This window comes from Hyaena hyaena, unplaced genomic scaffold (genome assembly GCF_003009895.1).
Source record: "Hyaena hyaena isolate Hyena2069 unplaced genomic scaffold, ASM300989v1 scaffold_1091, whole genome shotgun sequence".
Classification (NCBI taxonomy): Eukaryota; Metazoa; Chordata; class Mammalia; order Carnivora; family Hyaenidae; genus Hyaena; species Hyaena hyaena.
Window position 1 is genome coordinate 287,210 of NW_024081723.1, and position 23,129 is coordinate 310,338.

Below are 23,129 nucleotides of genomic sequence, written 5' to 3' on the forward strand. Positions count from 1 at the left end.
GTCAGGGAGGTTTTGAGCAGATTCACCTGATGCTGGCTGGGTTCTATAGCCACCAATGCCTCTCTTCTGGAGCCTAATGCTTCCCAGTAAGCTAGCCCCATGCTACAGGTGAGAGAAATGAAAATGGTTTGAATCAGGAAGAAAGTATAAGTGGGGCCTTGTCATGAAAATGACTAGGGGTAGTGGGCCAAAGGGGCAACAGGACCAAGCTTCTGCTTAAAGTCGTGTTATGATCCCACCTTCTCTGGCCACCCTAGAATAAAGGGAAAATTACACTGGTCTGCCCCAGCACACACCCCCTCATCTTACAAACACCAAAACTAAGTGTTTATTGTTTATTGTTTTTCAAAACAAAATTTTAAAAAACCCAAAACAGTCAAAATTCCACTCTGATGGAAAGCTGAGCTGATACGGCTGATGTGGACTCTCTCTCAGGTTGTTTCATGGAGCATCAAGTGCACTGGGGGAGGAGCAAGGGGACAAGAGGGCCAGGGAGTGGGTTGTTGCCTCAGCAGGGCTGAATAAACACTTTGTACCAGAATGGGTATCAGAAGAGCTGTAGGCCATTTTTGAGTCCATGCAGCTGGCCCTGGCTCCAGAGGAGGCCCTCCAAGTTGTTGCTGCTGTTGCTACTGTTGCTGCAGTTGTCACTTCCCACGCCACAGCTTAAGCCAAGGGTGCTGTGGAGAGAGGGGGGAGGGGTCAGTCTGAGAAGGGGGCAGCTTTAAGCTCTAGAAGGGTGCTTGACGCATGTGTGTCTACGGAAAGGGCCCACCCTCCTGCCTAGTTTTACAAAGAAGAGTATGGAACAAATCTGAAAAACTATTTTCAGATGTAGTTTTGCCTTCCCCTCAATTGAGATGGAGGGAAGGAGTAGAACTTTTGAAATGAAACTTTATTCAGAGCCCCGGTATATAAACCAGAGCAAAGCAGAACTATATCACTTGAGGTAGGACAGAGGGCCCATACCAACCCACCTCAGGAAGATATTGAAAGTGGCCACCTTAACAGGTCTTTTTCCAAGGCCCTAGATCTTGGGGGCCCAGAGTACCCTGAGCTGGATCCCTCCCACCTCCAACAGCTGGTTAAGGGGTCTAAAGCCAGGACTGGGCTACAGGACTAGGCTCAGATCCCATCCCAGGATTGCAAGGTTGCTCTAGGGAGAGGACTGCCTTCTCCCTCCCTGGCACTGCTCAGAACACTCTTGTTTCCCCTGCTTCCTGTAGATCAAAGGTCCTTCCAGGTAGATAAGGGTGACAGCTGATAGCAAAACCATCATCCCCTCAGGTAGATCCATGGTTACACTACTGCAGCTGAAAAAACCCTTAGAGATGATCTAGTCCCATCCCCACCCATCGTCCACTGTACTCCACAGACAGGGGAACTGAGGCCCAGAGATGAAAAGGGACTTGCTCAAGGCCACAGTTATGTCAGGGGTGGAGCCGGAGTGGCATGCTTGCTCCAGCAGAGGAAGCCTCCCTACTACAGGAGGTATGGGAGCTGGGCCCACTCCTCTTCCTTTTGGAATTACCAGCTCCACCTACCCACTTTTGATACTGTGATGCTCATCAAACCAGCCTTACTCAAGGGGAGACGAGGTCTCTCAGACATGTGGGCCCCACTCCCAACTGTAGACCATCTGGTTTCCCCAGCTGCTTCCTCTCCTCTCCAAGAGCCTGCTGCCCCCTGGCCTAGGACAGAGAGTCCATAGCACTGCCTTGGGCCTGGCCTGCTGCCGGGGACCCTAGGTTCTATAGCCCTCTTCCTGAATGTCCAGATGAAGAGGGTCTCATTTTCCAGGGAGTAGGCTGGCAGCACAGGGGAAGACTCTCAGTTTCAGGGGCCCACAGGGGTCTCTCTCTGGTTACTCACAGGATTCTCCTGGTCAAAATGGCCTCACATTCTGGAATGTACAGGCCCTCTGGACGGGCTCCTTTGTGTTACCAGCAGAGACCCTCAGGAAGGGCTGCTTGGTTCCTGGCTCCCTGATGACCCAAGGGCTCCCATGCCTGTGATCCAGAGGCGAGTTTCGAGGGAGAGCATGGAGCCCTGCACAAGCCTTGCTACCAAGATGCCCGGACAGTGTGGGAGGCCTACTGATTACTCCGTACACCTTTGGACAAATCCCATCCCCTTTCTGGGCCTCAGTTTTCTCCTCAGGAACATGAGGAAGTTGGATTATAGCATCCGTTCTTCACCTTCTGGGAGTGGTGGACCCTTTAGAGAACCCAAGGAAAGCTATGGAACTCTCTCTTCCCAAAATGTATGTGCACACATATATACACACTCCCTCTCACACGTGTGTGTGCATGTGCATACACACAAACACACACACACAAACTGGAAGCAGTCTGAGAGGGGTACAAGCCAGTTTTGTGTGGCTACCTCAATACCATCTCCCCACCCGCAACTAGGGACTGGGAGTCTTGGCAAGGGCACGGCCAGGGACTTGAGCTTATCCATCATTCATTTAGGACCTTACTGGGGGAAGCTACCTCCCCCATCCATCTCACTTTGTGTCCCTCCTTCCTGCAGGAGGCAGAAAAAGGGGTAAGAATTCCTGCTGCCAGTGGCACTCACCCAGTCTTGCATGTTGGGGGTTCCAGCCGCTGCTCTAGCACAGGCTGGTCGAAAAGATACATGGTGTCATAATTCTCCAGCATAAGCTCCGCTGGGTCCTCAGTCTGACCTGGCATTAGGCCTATGGGAAACGTATCCCATCGTACATCTTCTGTGGAGCCAAGGGAGGAAGCAAAAGTGGGTTGATTAGCTAGTTCTGAGTGGTGTACAGGCCTAACTACATGGTCTACCCACCCATCTCACTTTGCGATCCCAGCCTCTCTGCATGGGATTTCTGTGCATGTCCTGCCTCACTCTTGTCTGCATCATTTCTCATGAGCTCTTCTCTACCTTCATACTCCCCACCCCTTCCATACTCTGCTATTCACTCTTTATTGCTCTTCTTCCCCTCTATGTGTTCACACACACCCACACATGCCACCACAACCCACCTCGAGTCCACACATGCCATGCACACAACTGAAAACATATTTGTTCTCCCACCTCCCCAGATATGTCCCAAACATAGACACAGACAAGAACAACAACTTTAGACCTGGCTGTATCACTACCTCAACCTCTCACCTGCTCTGTATACACATATATCCTGGAGAGTCTGGATGCCCCAGAATTTCCACACCTCATCCCCAAAACCAGATACTTCAGAGTATGTGAAAGGCCTAGATTTCCTGCACATCTACACACAACCCCCAACCCCAATGTATTTTAATGCCACATTATTTCTTAGAGGCCTTGCATTGAGACACACACACACACACACACACACACACACACACACACACACACACCACCTCAGAGTGTACTCTCTCAGAGGTATTATACTCTCTCTGCCCCCTGAAAGGTCTTACTGGCCTCAGATGTACAGACAAAGAGCATCCCTTATCTAGGGAAGGACTGTCTTATTGCATATCCCACTCTCCAATGCCACCTAAGTATACACACTTAGGCATATAGACTGACCCTCCATTCAATGAGTGCTCCCAGTTTCACTCCCTGCCTCCTACACTTCTCATTCACAGGCATAGAAGCCAGTAATCTTAATGTCCCTATACCCCCAAATTGTGCATACCCACACAGGAGAAGCAATGGAAAGAAGAAGAAAAGACTTTAATATCCCAGGCTTTGCACTTTCATAAACCACTCCTCCACTACCCCACAGATATTCCACTTTAGAATAAATCATATTAGGTACAACCCACCCCTCTGTCCTGCCACTTAAACACCCTTTACGTAGTATTATAGTAAACCCTCATCCCCATTCTTACACCACTGCATCCAATGTTTTTAAGCAAAGCCTTTCATGAGCTCCTCCAAATAGGTCCAGTTTCTGGCCTTCTGTATCTCTTGGCACCACAAAAGTTCTCTGCCATAATACCTCTGGCATTCTGGAAAGTATTAACCCAGGACTAGCTTTTTATGTTACCCACAGAACCACACACCTGACTCTTTTCCAAGAAGGAAGTTGTGCCTATCTTAATGTCCTGTGTTCCCCTATAAATACAAAGATACCTTCACACACAGGGACCACTTTCCCCATGTCTATCACTGACCTGACTATCTTCCCTCCCCTCCCCATAACTAACATCCCCAACCCTGTCTACATCACGGCCCTGCCTCTCTAGGCTGACATACGTGTACATGTCCCTCAGTGACAACACAGACACACATAGGCTACCTCCGGATGGCTGTCTCAACTGTCTTTCCAAATATCCCTCTTCCTCCAAAACATACATGACCATGTGTGCATCTATGTACAGATGCATAGCATCTACTTCACAATGACTTGCAGTCCCTATTGTCTCCTTCTCACATACTTATACAATTCTGCCTATGTCAATGCCCCTCCCCTTGAATATTTACAGAGATCTCAAACACAGCCCCCCTTGTACTAAGGAGTTCTCTACCACCATGCTTTCATATGTGCAGCATGTGAAGGCACATAAATAGACATAAACATGTTCCCCTACCCCTAGCACCCAGTGCCTTTATGCCCCAGACCTTCCACACACATCTACACAAGAGCAAAGGCTCTACCTTTCCCCCTAAGTTCCTTCACTGTCTCCCCATCTCTTCCTATTATTACCTAAAATGCCTACCCTATGCCACACCCAGTCCCAGCTGTTTTCCTTCTTTCTTTCAGGTTCCATCATACTGACTGCCCTGTATCTACCCCTGCCTCCATAGTATACTCATACACACATGCCCACACACACATACACCAAAATGTTCATTCCTTCAGGATCTCCCTGCCTCAATGTTCCTATTCCCTAACCTAAACAAGGCACTCAAAACACATCCCTCAGGAAGAACAGATTCATGTACCCCCACTTCCTTATCACCTAACCCTTTCTTTCCCCATCTGGGCTTTGTCCCATTAACTTGTATGCTCACCCCAAAGCGACACCACTCCTTTTCACTCTTCTGACTTCCGTTTCACTTCCTCTAACTTAATACCTGTTTTCCTTCTTTCTCATATAGACAGCAAAATCTTGTCTCATCACCACCCAGCCTCCATGTGTACATACACATTCACATATATATAGAAAGCATTTGTCTACCTGCTCCTGGATCACTGAATACAAAAAACACATGCAGAATTACACATTTCCACCCACCTCTCGCTTTCTCCTCTGTATTCTGCTGCTCACTACCCATACTCACAACATCCCCTCTGAATGTGTTCTCTGCATGAAGCATACAGTAGCATGACAGCTCTTATGGCCCTGAAGCTTATACACTGTCTTAAAGGGGAAGAAAGCCAGGTGCCACTCACACACCAGGCTGCTTCCCAGGCTTGCCTCACACTGGCTACCTTCTGCTACTTTCCATCTCCTTCAGGGCAGAGGGCTCAAGAGTCAGCCAGAGAAGGAAAATTGGTGTGAGAGAAAGTGGGTATCAAGCTTCTTACCAGAGCTAATTTGCCATGCAGAGCCCTGTAGAGCTCCTCTTTTCTGGGCCAGGAGCCTGGCATTCTCAGCAGTGGGAGACTCCTCCGCAGTAGAAAAAAGCCCCACCTCCATTCTATCTTCCTCCTCCTCCTCTTCATCTTCATCATCATCATCATCATTTTCATCCTCCTCCTCCTCCTCCCACTTCTGGTCATCATTTTCCTCTTCCTCCTCCTCCACCTGATTTGCCAATACCTCTTTCTCCTCCTTTTCATTTTTCTGGAGATCATTAAGGCTGCCCTGCTTCTCCTGCTGCTGGGGTTCTCCTTCAGGTCCAAAGCTGGAACCATCTGGTTTGAAGCTCCAATACAGGCTGTCCACTGTATATGGAGACTTCCCAATGGGGGAGGCCTCTGAGCTCTCCTGTACTAGGCTGTTTTCTCCACTCTGGGTATAAATGGAACAGATGCGCAGCAACTTCTCCTGCTCCTCATCTGGCAGCACCTGTCCCATGGCTTTGAAGACACTGAGCAAAGGAAGGGATGCAGTAAGATTCAAAATCTCAAGTCACTTTATACCCCAATACTCCATGGTTTGAACTTTGTCAAAGGCAAAGGCAGTTTCCAGATCTGCCTCAGAAAGGAAGTGCAGAACAAACAAAAACAGAAAAGGCCCAGGGACCCTGAACAAGTTCTATGATTCATCTCTGTGGCTCACTTCAATTCTCAGTAAAATGAGAAAAATGGCACTTGACTTGTAGGGTTGTTGGGAAGAGTAAAAGACAGTTTACATAGAATGCCTGACATAGTGCCTGGCACATAGTGAGTGGGCATGAAATAAATGATAGCTATTAGTCTATACTAAATGCTGTGTAAATACACAAACTAGCCAGTATGACCTACAAGGTTGGACATGGGAATGGCAGATCCCTCTCTTCCAATGGCTTAGCTGAGCAATTTGTCCTGAGCTCCAAAGATATGCCTAGAAGTGTGCTGAGCTCCTTCCGCATGGAACACAAAATTTGAACCCTTTTCAGGAACAACTAAAGCCCAGCCTGGAATGGAGGAAAAGAAAAAAAAAGGCAGCAGTTGACAAGACAAAGCAAGATGTGGGGGAGGGGAGGGGCACATGAGCACTACAGACCTCGGGCACTACAGGAACTGGGGAGAGGCAGAGAGCACAAGGAGGGCAGGAGAGATCAAGGGAGGGCTTTGTACAGAGACAAGAGTGAGCACGCTGTACTGTGTACATGTAGTATGAGTAACCTGGCTCCAGGGGAAGGGCTGTGCTGGGGAGCTGTGGGAGAAGTCTACAAAGGTTAAGTGTGCATGTTGGGTTGATGGGGTCACCTGACGACTCTGCACAGGTGATGGCTTCACTTCTGAAGATCACCATGGTGTCTGTGTGGAGGATGGCCATGTGGAGGATTGCCTAAATGGGGCAGCCTGAAGGCAGGGAGACCAGAGAGCCAGTGAGGGTTGACCTAGGGGACTGACTGTGGAGACGAGGAGAGAAGCCATGAAAGACAGAGAGCAGGGTTTGGTGGCCGGATGGTAGGAGTTGGGCAGAGGGGAGTTAAAGATGATGACAGTGTGCACATAAAGAATGGTGCAAACAGCAAAACCACCAACAGACACAGGACCAACAGAAAGGAGAGCTCCTGGGGAGGAAGAAGATGAACATCCCATGTAGAGCCTCATATAGAACCAGGTACCTGGTCACCGCTGGAGACATGGATGGAGTGGACAAATGTTTTCCTTCTAGGGGTATTGAGTTTGTGAACTGTGGGTCATTCATGGAGGTTGCTATATATTCAGCAGGCTCTTTGACCACATATGATCTCTGGCCACTGGGGGATAGGGCTAGGGGCTAGTGACTACTGGGAAACCCTTTCTGGAGGGTTAATTTCATACTCCAAGAGGACACTGGCTCAATCTGAACTGATATTGGCTGGCTGGGAGAAGCTCTTAAAAAGTTTCCAGCCTTGGAGAAACTTGGGGAAACACCTGGGTGTCTCAGTGAGTTAAGCATCTGCTTTTGGTTCAGATCATAATCTCGTGGTTTCTGGGTTCAATCACCACATTAGGCTCTCTGCTGTGCACAAAGAGCCTGCTTCAGATCCTCTGTCCCCCCCTCTCTCTGCCCCTTCCCCACTTGTGCTTGTGCTCTCGCTCTCAAAAATAAATAATTTTTTTAAAAATTAAAAAAAGTTTCCAGCTTTTTTGGAGGAAAGGCCAGAGAGAAACTCACTGTGGTCCATTAGTATGATTAATAATGAATATTCCTAGGTATTTTATATTGGCAAGATGCTGTATCACCACTGTTTATTATTACCCACCTGCTATCTCAAGCTGTCTAGTCTAACCACTTAAGTGTTTAAAATGCTTCTCTCTCCTTGGGTTTGCTTGGTCACAGGTCAGGTTGTGGAAAGAATATGGACTTTGGACTCTGTCTCACCATCAACAAACTGTGTGACTTTTGGATAAGACACTTCACTCCGAGTCAGCGCCTCAATGTCTGTCTTATCAAATAAGACTGTTGTGTCAAATGAAATTTCTTCTACAAAAAGCACAGCATCATGTCTGACAGTTATTTGCCAGTGGTATCTTTTATTTTTTTCCCTCTCGGGAAAACAAAGTCAACTTCTGTATATGCCTAGTAACATGCTTTTTGCAATTGTACAGTCTAATGGAACATTGTACAAAGAGCACAGGGGTAAGGACAGAATATCTGGATTCTGGCCCGAGCTCTGTCTTGCAGACTTACCATTGACTTGCAGCATAATAGCTAGGGTAATCCTGTGTCTCAATCTGTGTATTAGATGATTAGGACTAGATTTACTGATTATCTTGGAAAAGCAGAATCTGTGCACAAGAAGTCGTACCCAAGTAAGTTGCTGTTACTGCTGGCATGTGTCACATCCCTCTGGTATGGTTGGATTGGGAGAAGATCTCTGTGGTCCAGACTTCTCCTCCAAGACCAGCAGCTTCTACTCTGCAAGCACTTAGGATTGGAAAGTACCTTTAAGGTCACCTATCCAAACCTCTCCATGCTGCTCTTTTCATTCCTTCCCCCTATTACCTTCACATGCCACGGTCTTTCTAGACTTTGAAACTTTTATTCTTTTTCCTGTTGGAAATTGCTCAAATGCTCTGTCTCTCATGCTTTCCTGAACCCTCCAACTTTTTTGGTTCTTCTTCCAGTGTCCCACCCATCCATATCACTTGCATTTAGAGCATACACATCCGTTGATTTGGCTGTTTGGTTCAGTTCCATCTCCTGGAGGTCTTGCCCGGGCTGACTTTCTCTTTAAAGCCACATTTTGTTTTCTTTTATAAGCTACTACTGTGCCCCAAATGCCATCAGGCTTCAAGAGAGACTTGCTGACTCTATGGAGGGATCAGGGACTAAGAGGGTCTTGGCATCCAGGCTCCCACTTCACTTAGTCCCCAGGCACACAGTTAGCTCCCACCAAAGACAGCACTGCTGTCAATGAGACAGCAAAGTATAGTTTAGTTCAAGAATGTTTACTGAGGCCTATTTAGGGCCTGGATCTGTATGGTGTGTTAGGGCACAGATGGCCAATACAGAGCCCTTACCCTTGAAAAGCTTAAGTCTAATAAAGGGAAGGAAACACTATGGAAAGTAGACATGGTTACACAAAATCTCAGGTGTTGGAAGTCAGCATGATAGCATAGATAGTGATGCCACTAAGTGAGATAGGAAGCAAAAGAGGATCACTTCGGGATTGGGGTGGGGAATAACATAACCAATTCTCTTTTGGCCTGTGGGTCATCCACAGGAAGATGTCTGACACACATTCAAATATAGGAGGCTGAATCTTGGGGGTAATGGACTAGATAAAGAGATTTGGGCCTTGGTACTTTATAGGAACTAGGAAAACAGCACAGGCATTTTAAGAAGGGAGCAGTAAATAGCTATAATGCAGCAACAGAGAAGGACTCACTGGATTTAGTAATTAGGACATCAAAGCAGTTTTAGGAGTAAATGTCAAATTATAGCAGGTTGAGGAACAAGAGGGTAGTGAGGAAATCAAGACTATTGAGAGCAGACTACTCTTTTGAGATGTTTTGATGGGGGCAGGAAGGAGTGATAAGCTGGTGATAACCCAATACAAGCGTGCAGGGTCAAAGGAGATTTTGCTTGTGTTACAATTGATTTAAGACCAAAAAAAACAAAACAAAACAAAAAACTGAGGCATGCTCATTGGTTGAAGAGTAAGAGTGAAAAGAACAAGGGAGAGGCAGGGGTAAGGTCCCAGTGATGCTGGCAGAGGTGGCTCCAGAGCACAGGTGGAAGAGCAGGCTTTGAGGTGGGATAAAGCCACCTCATCCTGAGATTGGCGAGATGGTTGAATGTAGCCACAGATCAGTTCACAAGGGTTGGACCTCAGGTTGAGGCAGCCCTGCTGGATGCTTGAGGAATCTAGGGTGAAATGGGAGAGGGGGAGGGGCTCGAGGTCAGTGGTAATGGTTTAGAAAAGTCGGGACATGGGAGAGAAAGTGGGAAAAGAACAAGTAAAAAGTCTGACAAGCAAAACTGAGGCCTGTCCTGAGATTAAAAATCATACCGTTGTAATAGAAGCAATCCATAGTGCTGTGTGGTTTTCCAGCAAAGCTTAGTTAACCAGTCTGAGGAATGGGGGAAGCCGAATGGGGAGGATCAATCCCAGCTCAGGGGTTTGCAAGTCAGATACACCAAAGAATGGGCAGAGCGTAGGGTCCTGATCATGAGTGGTTGAAGTAATCAACCACAGACAGGATGGAGGGGAAGCAAGGTTGAGGGAGACAGGAAATGGAGGAATGAAGCTCTGGATGCAGGCAAAGGGCTAACATCATGGGATGCAAGGGTGAGAAATGGAAGGACGAGGTATGGTCACTGAGAAGAATGTTGGGATCTCAAGTTTTAGAGGCAGAGGAGCTCTGAATGATGGCAATGGGTTGCTGAGTGTAGTGGAAAATGAAGGTCACGAGCTGAAGAGCTGAAGAATATTAGATGGGACACTCAAATTGAACAGTTATTGCTCCAGAAAGCAGGAAGAGAATTGTGTGCTAAAGGCCTCCACAAATATGAGGAAAGTGGCTCAGGGTCAAAATATGGGAAAGAAAAGGAAAGGGAGACAATCACAGGTATTTACAGGAACCAGTGCAATATTCAGTTTGACTTAGCACCCAGGGTAGAATGAGTAAAGGGGAATCACAGGAGGTATGGTTACCATGATAGGTTGGGGCAGAATCTAAAAGATATCTGAATGTCAGGCTAAGAAGCCTAGACTTCATCAGAATGGCAATAGGAAGCCACTGAAAATTAGTGAGCACCTATGAGAGGCACACTTTGGGAAGATAACAAAGGAGAACATCACTGGGCTTAGAGTCAGAAGACTGGGTTCAGTAATAAACAGCAGCTACCATTTATTGCACACTTACTCTGTACAGGCCACTGTGCTAAGCACTCTGCGGGTATAGATTGTCTCATTCATTCTCACACTGGACTCAGTTCAGCCAGATCTTAAGCTATGTGACCTTAGGCAAGAACACCATACCCCTCCTAGTACTGGGACTCAGATATCCCATCTGTTAGTAGCAGGGGAATGGGATTCAGAGTCTTTTGCAAGGGCCCTATCCAACTCTGCCACCCTAGGGCTGTGTGGCCCTGAGGCCAGGGCCTCAGTCTCTTACCAGAGGGAATTCAAGACACTTACAGCTGAAGGAGTTGGGAGCTAGCCCAGCATGGTGAGCCCAAACAGGACTCAACCACCCGGAGCCAGTCAAGGGAGGCAGAGCAGTTGAATAGCCTCCAGCTCCTTCTTGCTTCCCACTGGCTTGCAGAAAATCGGCGGGCATTCCGTCCTGAGAGAGAAGAGAGGGTCTGAGGAGAAGGAACAAGTAAGCCCCCCACCCAACCTTATATACCTTTAAAAATTTGGCTCTGTCCCTCCCTATTTCCCCAGACTCCCCACTCTATACCTCCCAATTGCTCAAGCATTTAGACCCTTTTGTTCCAGACCAGTTTAGTTGGCCCTGAGGAAAAAAAAAAAAAAGCTGCAAGATTTGTCTACTGCTATTGTGGTGCCCTCCTGGGCAAGCCTAAAACTTTTCGGCTGAGAGCTGAGAACAATGGCAGATGCTCCTGCCTGGGCTGTATTAGGCCCTGAGACTAGGGCCAGACTCTCTCACCAGTCTTGGTGTTAGCCACAATCAGTTCAATGGTCCATCTGAGGATGTAGGTGGGCCGTATCCCGCTGTCCCCCAAGGCTGGCAGCTCGGAGAACATCCTCTCTAGCAGGGCCTGTGTGAAGGTCTGAGAATGCAGGCCCCTGAGCAGGGGCTGCCAGAATTGGGAAAATGGCTTTGGCACCAGGATGTCACTCAAGTCCATGTTTTCTGGTTTGTGAGGAATATAGGTTGATAAGGAAAGGGGAGGCAGGGGCCGATGGGAGTCAGGGAGGGAGGAGAGGGGAAAAGGCAGGAGGGAAAGAAAGAGAGGGAGAGAGAAGGTGAAGAGGAAGGGGAAGAGAGAGGGAGGAGGGGGGCCCACCAACAACAAAGTTGCCACCACAGAACAGAAAGAGAAGAGCAGAACAGCAAAGAGAGAAACAATTAGTATCTAGCAACCAACTGATTCAAAACAGAGTATTAAAAAAAGGCTCTGGTTCTAGCTTCAGCTTTGTCAATAACTCACTGTGTAACTTTGGGTCAGTACCTTCCCCTCTCTGGACCTCAGTCTGCCCATCTGTAACATGAGGATGTTGAACTAGATGACCTCACAAGGCCTTTCCAGTTCTGCTGTTGTAGCTCACTACCAAGTGACTAAATCACAATTAACACAGCACAATAATAACATTAAGACTTCTCCCAACCCATCCCATCCCACCCCACCCGACCCAATTCCGGGCCATCTAAGAATAGCCCAGCAACTGAGTATCAGTGGAGCTGCTTGTTCTGCTCATCTGAGACAGGCTTCCAGAGGCTATGGAATGGCAAGAAATAGCCCTTGCCTTCCAGTTCTGGACCACCCAGCCACCAAGAAACACAGTACTCTAAGACTGAAGTAAGCCCCCAGGTCCATACCTTCATAGTCTATCTGCAAAGCTGCCAACTGCTCAAATGTGGGGATAAGAAAGCCATCATCCAGAAAAGCATCCAACACAGCTTCCCTGAAGCAAGATGACAATTAAGCCAACTGAGCAGATAGAAAACCCTCTTTTACTCCCCCACCCGCCTCCAAGGCAGTTTATGCCTCTGGCTCAAGGGGGAAAAGCAGCATGGGGGGAAGCAAAGGCAACTGACAGTTGGATCTCATGCCTCAGCCTTCTGGGATAAAGGATGGGCCAAGACTGGGATCAGTGGGTTCTGAACAAGCATTTACCAAGCACATGCTGTTCTAAGGCCCATAATGAGGGCAGTAGCAGCTAAACAAACCTGAAGGCACAGATGGAGAAAAGTCCCAGGCCCACAGAGGAATTAAATGCCTAGGGTCACGTAGTCAAGGGCTTTTAGACTTTAGCTACTACTCAGTCTTTCTGTTTCTCTTGACAGTCCTCCAGTCTCTTACCCTTCCTCTTTTCCATGGTTGCCCTCTTTCAGATCCTAGAAGCAGAAACTTTGGGGACTCAATTGCTGAAGCAAACATAATCCTTAACTCAGGGACCTCAAGAACCTAGAACTATGTTATAGAGGTTGAAAGTGTAGCTTTCACTTCATGTAGCTCAAAGTGAAACCAACAAGAGCCAGCTGTATTCTCTTGAGTGAGCAGTTTCCCCAAGAGAGGTTCTCCTAGCTGACCAGGCCTAGAGGGGGAACATGAGTTCCCAAGGTGTTTCAATGCCCAGAGGCACTGTCAGATCATGTTGTAATGCTCAGATCCTTCCCTCCCCCAGGCTTAAGGTGGAAAGAGTTCTCCTTCCATCTATCTCCCACCTACTCAGGTCAGTATCCAGGAAGAGCACTTAGAGCAGGCAGCCAGTTGCATGTTCAGCATAACCAGGCAGACACTATAATACAGAGGTACAGGAATAGTTGTCTCATCTGCTGGGGGGGGCCCTTGCTGAAGGATGCGAAGAAACCTAGGATGGGCAGACACTGATAAAATATCTTTGGAACTAGTAATATCCTGGGAATGAAGAAGACTCTAGGGGCAATCCCAACCTGCATTGCAGGCTCCCACCCAGGCTCACCCTACCACATATATGACTCTCTGTTCCTTCCCTGATTCCTTCCAACATCTTCTTAGTTTGGAAAGTCTAGCAATGCCTCCAAAGGTTCTTAGTGGAAGGTTCCCCAAAGTCCTTTCCAGCTAAATTTAGGTAGCTAGAGCCAAGAGTTAGGTAAGAAAGGAATGGATAGACACTGTTTGTCTGCTCTGGATTGAACTGAGCACTATTTGGAGGATAGGGAGGAAAGAAGGCTCATGGCCACACTGAGCAGGGAAGGGCTTCCTCTTTTAAAGAGCCAGACCCTGGGAGGGCCTCTCCTTTGTTCCCCTAACCACAGCTATCCAAGGCATACTAATACTCCCAAATTGCAGTTCAAAAATATCAGCAGTGCCCACCATATCTTTGACCTCAAACTAGGACAACGGCTAGACAGTGAAGTGGTAAGGAGATGAAAGACTTTTCCTACTTGCCCAGAGCTCCACATGCCACTTGATGCAGAGGAACAAAGCTGGCCAGGGAACTGATGACAGCAGATATTCCTGTCTCTGGTCATTTTAGTGATTCAGAGTAGGCAATCTCTACCTTGTAGCTGGCAGGGCCAGGGGAAGGGGGTCATGCAGAATGCAGGTCACCCCACAGGGAATCAGGATTATCCCTAAGATTTCCTTATAGCAAAGGTTGGAAACTAGGATATGGAAACCTATTTCAGTGAGGCTGCTAGAGTAGGCAGCCCCTGATTATCTAGTTACACACCTGTTCTCACATGTAATACCCTTGAGCTCTGCCAGGATGCATTCTACAGGTGGAGACAGGTTGTTCCATGCCTTAACAGCCTGAGGTAAATGCCTAAATTTCTCTAGCACCTGCCAACAAAGAGGTTAACATCAGAAAGGTGGTTCAGCCAGGCAACCCTCTCCAACCTTCAAGGATACCTTCCCATAGGACCTCTCAGCACCTCCCTTCAGGGATAAGACCACAACTCCTCTATTGAGCCCACAATTAAAAATATCCTGACCTTCAGGGGTGCCTGGGTGGCTCAGTCAGTTAAGCGTCTGACTTCGGCTCAGGTCATGATCTCATGGTTCATAGGTTCGAGCCCCACGTTGGGCTCTGTGCTGACTGCCAGCTCAGAGCCTGGAGCCTTTTTTAGATTCTGTATCTCCCTCTCTCTCTGACCCTCCCCTGCTCACGCTGTCTCTCTCTCTCTCAGAAATAAATAAAACATTTAAAAAATATATCCTAACCTTCAAATGCTAGACTTTATTTTCTTTTTCCACCTCTCTCCCCCTCTTGAATTCTCCATGGCTCCCAATCACCAGAAACACCAATACTGAGATGTATTTTGTTGGAATTAGGCCAGAGACCCTTGGGCCCAGGAATTAGGGGAAGCAATGGGTTATGGAAGAAAGGGAATCAGGTGACCAAGATTCGAATTCTGGTTCTATCACTAACTGCATATGTGACCTGAGGCCAGTCCAATCACTCATCTGTGGTTTCAATTTCTTCATCTGTGAAAAGGGTCAAGCTGAATGGTTTCTAAGCTACCTTCCTTGCTGCTAAAATAGCAACCCTCAAGTTCACCTGATCTAGGAAAGTTCCTGGGTGCCCTCTGCTTATCAGCTGCTGTACTGTGGGACTATGCAACCAGCTATGCCCAGTTGTTCCCTACCACCCAGTGAAGCAGATATCCACCAACTTCCATCATCTGTTCTCTTCCATCTGTTTGAAGGGTTAGCCAACTGGATACTGCTTCTCTTGTTTCCTTCCTAGTTCCCTCCCTCTCTTTCTGAGAAGTTCCCTCAAGCCCTGCCACTTTTCTTTCAAATTCCTTCTCAGGACTTCTCATGAAGGTGACAAGAAGGAAGAAATGGTTGGGGCAAGTGAAAATACACAAAGTCAAGGGTGCTTTCTTACCTTAAACTGCTCCTCTTCATATAATACCAGCAGTTCTCGAGCTCTTTCTGAAAACAGAATACGAAAACACATAGGGCAGCCCAGTCCTCTGTTCCTCATGGGATTCTGAGTCCTTCTCACCTCATTTCTTGAGTTGCAATATGGAAACTAGAATTCTTGCCTCTCCTACTTCACAGGGTTCAAGAGAAATGGTTTGTGACAGTAACTTTCTTAAGCTAAAACTCACCACAACCCCAGAGGATATGCTGAACCAGGGAAATAACCAGTGTCAACCCTAAGTCTGAGTCTTCCAGGCTCCTGAGCCCCTCTATTACTGCCTCTGCCCCTCAAGGACACCTACCATATAGCTCTTTATGTCTCAAAGCCTTTTCCCAATGTGAATCAACCTCTTTGTTGCTTTCACTGTCTCCAACTCTGACATCCAGTTCTGCACCTTTCCCCTTATCTTTAGGCTCTGTTCTCTGTTCTGTGATGTCATCAACAACAATGTTTTTATCTTCCTCTTGGTCTTCTTCATCTGTCTCTTCCCTATCCTCCTCCAACTCCCAGGTTTCTCTCAGGCTATTCTCCAGTTGGCGGCACCAGTACGTCTTCTGGAGCCAATTCAGAACAAAACAACAGCCTAAACAAGGGGAGGAAGAAAGGCAATGTCATAGGACTAGCCACAGGCCAACAGCTCCTAGCAGGCCCCCAGTCTCATCTTATAAGCATTATGGAAAGACCCCAGGGAAGAGGCTTGGCTCTATGAGGGCACAAATCTCAAATATCTAGAAATAACCCTTCTTACTCTGGTTTATCTCCCTGCTCTTTGCTTTCTTCTGCTCACCAACACCTTTCCTAGAAGAAACTAATACCAGTATTAGAGATGGGATGCAAAAATAACATGGGGCTAGCAAGTGAAAAATTAGGGAACCAGACCCACTAGTTAGTTACATGGCCTTGGCTGAATCTCTTCCCTTTTCTAGATCTCAGTTTCTCCAACATGAAGGGGTTAGGCTGAATCAACTGGGATGGGGTTCATGAAACTTGATGGTTCACACCTCTCAACCTGCCCTCCATTCCCCTCTTTAGGCAGAAAATTTAAAGGGATGCCAAAAAGCAGAGTAATCAAGATATCAAAACAGGATCAGAATAGTGTCCTGCCAAGCCATAGTGAAGTCTGAAGCAAAAAAAAAATGAGTAATAGTAATCCTGTCTTTATTTATTTTTTGGCATTTTGTTCACTGTGGTTTTTTCACATTAAAGTGTTATTTATCTCGATTATTGAGCTTTTGACATCCTCTTAAAGTTTGTGCCCAAAATAAGTGCTTCACTTGCCTCTCCCTAGTTCTGGCTCTGATACCAGTTAAAGACCCTCTCCCCACAGTGCCACCCATCCCAGGCTCCTGAACTTAACTATGATAGGTATACTTCCTCAAGACTCACCTCTGCGGCAGTCATTTATATGGGGCATTTTCTTGTGAGTCAACTCATGTCGAAGTTCAACAATCCAATCTGGAATGTTAACCTGATTGTGAGGAACGGTGTGAGTACAGAAATTAGACAATATTAAAGCTGGAAGGGACCACAAAAATGAATTAGCCTGGACTCCCTGCATTTTACAGAGCAACTGAGGTCTTGAGGAGGTTCCAGTCTTAGTGGCAGAGCCAAGATTATAAACAAGGTCTCCTTATTCTTTTTACTATTCTGTAGGGATGATTTTCAACATCAGAAAAGGTCATCTGCCTCTTCCAACCACCAATGACCCTCTTCCAATAAAGAGATTCCTATGAATGAGCATTAACAATCACCTCCAGCCTTCCTCTGCCATGTCTGTATTAGTCTGAATCCCTGGGTACCCTTTATCCTTCCTCCCTCCCTCCCACACCCTTTTTCAGGAAGCTTCTCTTGATGACTGAGAACCTGTCTGCCCTCTAGGCCTCTACACACCTCCATACTCACTCAGGGCAGGAATGTCAGGCATTTTCATGCTGCTTGGCTGAGCTTTTCTCCTCTCTCAGACTCTGAGATTCTAGAATGCAGGCATTGTGACTGCTACCTCTTTCCTGTCCTCACCCAGTGGAGCATTCCAGTGCTCCATTCACAAGCTGGACTGGACAAGCCACTGAAAATAGCAGCCATGAGCAAGGGAGCAACTCTGCTTCTTTCAAGCTGAGGGCTGAGGCTCTGGGTTCTTGCTTGGCTTGGCTGGTAGTGGTGGGATGAGCTAGTCTGACTGCATGCCCACATCACCCCATGCCTCATTTAGTGAGCCTTTCTGGGGAGAGAGAATTGAGTAAAGCGATTTTGTCATACACACCTCCTGAGCCAGGAACTTGAGAGGGAGCTTGACAAACTTTGTCTTCCTCTCAGAGATGAGATTCACAAACCTGGGTTGGGGAAGAAATAAGTGGCACAGACCAAGGAACTATTTTGCTCAAACAAGTGGGGCTTCAAAACACCTTGCTGAGTTACTGACACCGTGCATTTCTGCAACCTTTCCAATAACTGTTCTTTCCTGTTCTTATGACTGGTATCAGCCAGCATAGGGATGTCTTCCCTGTACTGGAGCCATACAGATGAATAAGACACTGCTGTGGCCTTGAAGAGGTCAGTCCAGGATAAACATTCATGACATGATATAACATACTATGCTAGATCATATGTTATAAATGCTAAAACAAAAGACTACCTACATCAAATGATATGGGGAGCCCACCTCAATGATGGATAAGGTAAAATTACTAGGGAGGACCTCTACACACACAAAGGAAACAGTAGGAGAAGAGCAGACTCTGACAGATAAGAAAATTCAGTGGCAGCCTTTTTCCTGATGTGTATGAAACAGCTAGAAACACTCTAAATTACTTTGTAAATCAGGAACTCCCCTCCCATATGTTCACTTCAATTCAGCAATCTTTCAGCGTTCATGGACAGAAGGGGAAAATCATGGTGCTAGGTATACATGACGGAAAGGTTGAAAAGTCCACATTAAATCATGGCCAAGAACATCAAACCATTCAGAGAAGCTCTTGTGGGTAAAGGATAAGAAAAAAAAATCAAATTGTCAAAGCTGGAAGAGACTTGTTGAGATCACTTGGTCTAAACCAATCCTACCTCACATTCCAGAATAAGAAAGAAAGAAAAATGGGAGAGAAGGCTCCCAGGGGAAAAAAAAAAAAAAAAGAGGAATGTGTGTTGACAGGGGGGCACCAAAAGCTGTCAAATCAAACAACCACAGGGTGACCCTTACAGAAGGACACACAGGGCTTTTTGCTTCAGGTAGCACCTAAAGCCAAGCTTTGCTTATTAAGTGCTACCCCCACCCCCACCCCTTTACCCAACCCCACTCCTACCCCTGTAGGTCTTACCTGACCAACGCCATGCCATAGAGCAGTCTAAGTTCATCAGTGCCCAAGCCACCAGTTACATCCATGAGTTTACAGCGTACCAGGTCAGCAGTAGAAGCCACTGCCAGGGGGAGCTCGTTGCCTAACCTAAAGGGCCACAGTCCAGCACCATCATAAAGGTCCCTTACCCTGGTCCACCCTCCACCTCAGAACCTAGGTTGCTGTAAGCTATTCAATTATATAACTGTACTGGCTCAAGAGTGCATGACAGGACACAAATCAAGTGGGAAGGGGGAGGATAATGTCCCTAGGATCCAATAATATACAGGGCATGAGAGGCTGGCTAGGGTATACAAAGGACACCTAAGGCAATCAACCAGAAATTAAGTGTGGGCATATCTCTTTCTTTCACTCTACAACTTCAACTCATTCAGTTAGAGAAGCCCTTACCCTTTGCTCCCAACCAAATCTTACCAACTGGACTGAGGTGCCTCATTCAAACATGGTTTTGCTAGCAAGCACCCCCACCCCAGCCGAATTCAACTCAGAAATCCACCCCAGTTTGTTAACCTACTCCTTAAGCCCTGGCTCAGCAACGCTGGTCCCTACAGTACCCTCCCCAAGATGGAAGAAGGTAAGGGTTAAAGCTGGCATATTTAACAAGAGGGTGATTGAGGCACATCCCCACTTTCTTTATCCAAACAGGATTAGTACCAAAACTTGGCTGCTTGACTTTCCCCCAGGCTCTTGGGAAAGGGGCAACGCCCAAACCGCTCATAAGGACATTAGGCATTTAGGAGAAGACTGCAAAATAGGGCCTTTATAGGAATCCTACAAAGGAGGAATGAGGTGCCACCAACACGCAAGAGGGGTGAGGCAGCCTTACCTACTTCTCCACACAGTGATGCGGTTCAGGGCGTACCGCTGCAATTTATGGTCGTCACAGAACAGATACACCATCACCTGATCCCATTCGGCCCTACTGAGCCAGGCGACCACGATGCGCTGGGCCCAAAGTGGTGACGACCCTTTCTCTTTGACGCACTTCCCGCACCACGCACTCCACACGCGATCCATCCCCTAAAGACCCACACCTGGCCAGGCCCCGGATTCCCAACGGACACCGGGTTTGGCTGCAGGCCTTGCGCTGGACAGCAAAGCTTTCAGTTCAACGTGCTACCCTCACTCCAAACCGCCGCCCTGCCAGTAGCCAATGGAAAAGCGTGACCCGGACGGAAGCCCGCCTTCCAGAGTTAACGTGGCAAATCGGAACACGAGAGCTGGGGTCGACTTAACCACAAATTGGGGTCACAGCCTCGCCAGCCGGAAGTGTTCTTTTCTCAAAGCAACCGTATTGGCTTCTATCGTTCAGCCTCAAGGTTCCGCTAATTTCCTGGTTGCTAACGGGCTTCTGTCCCATACTCTGAGGACGCGCGTTTAACCTGCAGGAGGGATTTTAGTTTGAGCGCTTTGGCAGACAGGGGAAGGATCGTGGTCGTCCTGTGTACTGGGAATGTGTTTGTAAGTATGTTTTCATTACCATGAATCAGCACCTGACCCAGAAAAACACGATGGACACTGAAGCATGACTACAGAGCAAATATTGAAATATTTAAATTTGGGTTGAAAAATCTGCTGGGTGTTCTCATCTATGCATTGAAGGGCTGAGGCTGGGTGATCTCTAGGTTCTCTTCCATAGCTGGAAATTGTAGGATTTTACTCACCCAGCATTCCACTGCTATGTTGGTTTCAAAATCCGCATAGGTATACTTAAGTTTTTCTGCATAATTCCTTAGGATTCTGGAGTTGCGGGGAATGGGAGACAATTTTATGAATCCCTTCGTACTTTACAGGCTGGCTAAAATGTGTTTAGGGTTGTGTTCTAATCTTTCTCACAAATTATTTTCCAGTCTAACACCCGAGGAAGGACTACTGATAGCAGTCTTAACAGCATTTCTGTGAGTAGCAACGCAATCCAATCCAATCTCCATATGTACTTTCTCCAGCCATTTTCTCCTAAGATGTAGTATTTTCACATGGTTCTTGAATGACAGTTACTCTGTCCTGAGTAGACATACCAACCAGGAGGCCAAGTGTCTGCTGGAAACTAAATACCCTTTAAACTTCAGGATCTTGGCTGCATACAGGCAAAGACAGGGAGATGGCTTATACGGTTCCTTGAGATCTAATCCAGTCAGAGGAGCTGCCAAATCTGAAGTAATCATTTGTGAACATTTTGGGGGGTTGGAGGCTAGTTTTGGATAGGGCTTTTCCTTAAACACCCGTATCCTTCCCCTTTCATTCTCCATGAAGTTGATGGTCTCCCTATTTCATGTGTTCCAAGAAAAATTGACCGAAGTACTTAACAAGAGTACCATGTCTAATATGTGACAAATGAAGCTTGATACCTGTTGAGAATTAGGGATTAGTGGGTCAACAAGTTTGTTATAAAAAAAAAAAGTTTGTTAAGTAGTGATGGCTTTGAGGAGTTACTATATTAGTTTCTTGTAGCTGCTTTTACACATTTCCATAAACTTGGTGGCTTAAAACAACCAAAATTCATTATCTCACAGTTCTGGAAGATAAAAGTCCAAAATCAATATTATTTACCTGAAATCGAGGTATTTTCAGGGCCATAGTCCCTCTGGCTACTTTAGGGGAGAATCCATTTCTTGTCTTTTACAGCTTCTGGTGGCTTTTGGCGTTCCTTGGCTTGTAGCCACATCACTTCAGTCTTCAAGGCCAGCATCTTCAAATGTCTCTCTGTTCTATCTTCATTTCACCTTTTCTTTGTTTATGTAAGATCTCCTACTACCTTCTTCTACTACATGTGATCACATTCAGAGCCAATCTGCAAAATCTAGGATAATATCCCCATTTCAAGATCTTTAATTTACTTCTTTATGCAATTAAATTTTTAAACTTATTTAACCATGTAAAGTAGCATTGTTCCATTTTATTTGTTTATTTTACCATAGGAAGTAACAGTCACAGGTTCCAGGGATTAGCATGTTGATGTCTTTTGCTTGGGAAGAGGGGTGCTTTTTACAGCCTACCAGAAATCCTTCCTTGTCACATGTTCATGAATTCTAAAAATCTCCAGGCATATGGTGCTGCAGGACACCTCCAGCTGTACCAATGGGCTTGAATTAAACAAGCTCTCTCCAAATCTCAGGCATTGCCTGTGAAATCTTAAAGTTGATCAAATTTGTCTTCAAGCTACTGCTTCCCCTTGTTTGTTTCACCATGCCCCTCCTTCTAACTCCCCACCCCTACTTTTGTGCATCCCACTCACCTAAGGCAGGCCTGAGGCCCCTAACGAGCACATACCTGTATGTTGATACCCTTCAAGTCTCCAGCTCTGCCCCTTTCTCTGGAGTTCCAAACCCATTTAATCAACTGCCTGCTATGCTCAGTATCAACCTTTCCACAACTAAAATACTTTCACCATAAATATGACCCCCCTCCTATATCCTTTGATTCTAGTAAAAGGCAACGCTATGTACACACTCATCCAAACAGAGTTCAGTCTTTGCACTCAGACTGCTTGAGGTTGAATTCTGGCTTCACCACTTACTATCTGAAAACTTCAGCAAGGTATTTAATTTTTCTGTGGCTCATTTTCTTCATGTGAAATGGAGGGGAGAAAGCACTTACCTCACAGAACTGTGTGGATTAAAAGAGATAAGTGGAGAGCTCTTAGAACCATGTAGGACATTGTAAGCACTGGAAATATTAGTCTATATGTTATTAACATTATTCTCTACTATTCCGCCTCTCCTTCACCTCCATGCTGCCCTTCCACACAACTATCTAGTAAATTCTATTTACTATGTTTTTGATCAGTCCACTCCTTGACATCCACTGCTCTAGGTCAGGCCTTGGTTCTCTATGAATCATGTACTACTCCCCTAATTGGTCTCCCTGCTTCCATCCCTTACACAATAGTTTGATAAAATGGAACCTCATCTTGATAGAGTCATAAATTCCTGGATTGTTTTCCTGAAATAGTAAGCATTAAATGGCTTTCCTTTGGAAAGCCAAACCTACCTCATGTCCAGTTATTCCTTGTAACACACTGAAGTTACAGCTTCAATGGATCAAACCTACCTCATGTCCAGTTACAAACACATTGAAGTTACAGCTTGTCTCTGAATATGCAAACCTCTTGTAAGCCCTTCTATATTATGTTAGCACTATCTGGAAGGCTTTCTTTTTTTCCCTCTTTTTGGCAAACCACGA

General features: G+C 46.5%; 1 protein-coding gene across 3 annotated transcripts; it reads right to left on the reverse strand.

Annotated features, from left to right (window-relative positions):
• Window positions 1–321: 321 nt before the first annotated feature.
• On the reverse strand, window positions 322–21,518 carry LAS1L (LAS1 like ribosome biogenesis factor). 3 transcript variants are annotated; one of them, XM_039222260.1, is made up of 14 exons: window positions 21,498–21,518; window positions 18,909–19,034; window positions 17,858–17,927; window positions 16,984–17,065; window positions 15,899–16,180; window positions 15,559–15,605; window positions 14,398–14,507; window positions 12,560–12,645; window positions 12,171–12,221; window positions 11,666–11,872; window positions 11,191–11,338; window positions 5,489–5,994; window positions 2,581–2,731; window positions 322–680 (listed from the first exon to the last, which is right to left on the reverse strand). In XM_039222260.1, exons 2-14 carry the CDS (start codon window positions 18,971–18,973, stop codon window positions 548–550), a joined length of 1,938 nt encoding a protein of 645 aa, XP_039078191.1. In that variant the 5' UTR covers window positions 18,974–19,034; window positions 21,498–21,518; the 3' UTR covers window positions 322–547. The 3 variants fall into 3 exon arrangements, with proteins under 3 accessions (XP_039078191.1, XP_039078189.1, XP_039078190.1); XM_039222258.1 differs by lacking the exon at window positions 21,498–21,518 and adding an exon at window positions 19,774–20,411; XM_039222259.1 differs by lacking the exons at window positions 12,171–12,221; window positions 21,498–21,518 and adding an exon at window positions 19,774–20,410.
• Between the last annotated feature and the right edge of the window lie 1,611 nt (window positions 21,519–23,129).

Excerpts from the sequence above, each read along its gene's own strand:
- LAS1L (XM_039222258.1), bottom strand. The coding sequence starts at position 19,964 with ATGGATCGCGTGTGGAGTGCGTGGTGCGGGAAGTGCGTCAAAGAGAAA. Across the intron at positions 17,066-17,857 it reads TCAAGTTCCTGGCTCAGGAG|GTTAACATTCCAGATTGGAT; the intron begins GTGTGTATGACA and ends CCTCACAATCAG. Across the intron at positions 681-2,580 it reads CCCCCAACATGCAAGACTGG|CACCCTTGGCTTAAGCTGTG; the intron begins GTGAGTGCCACT and ends CTCTCTCCACAG.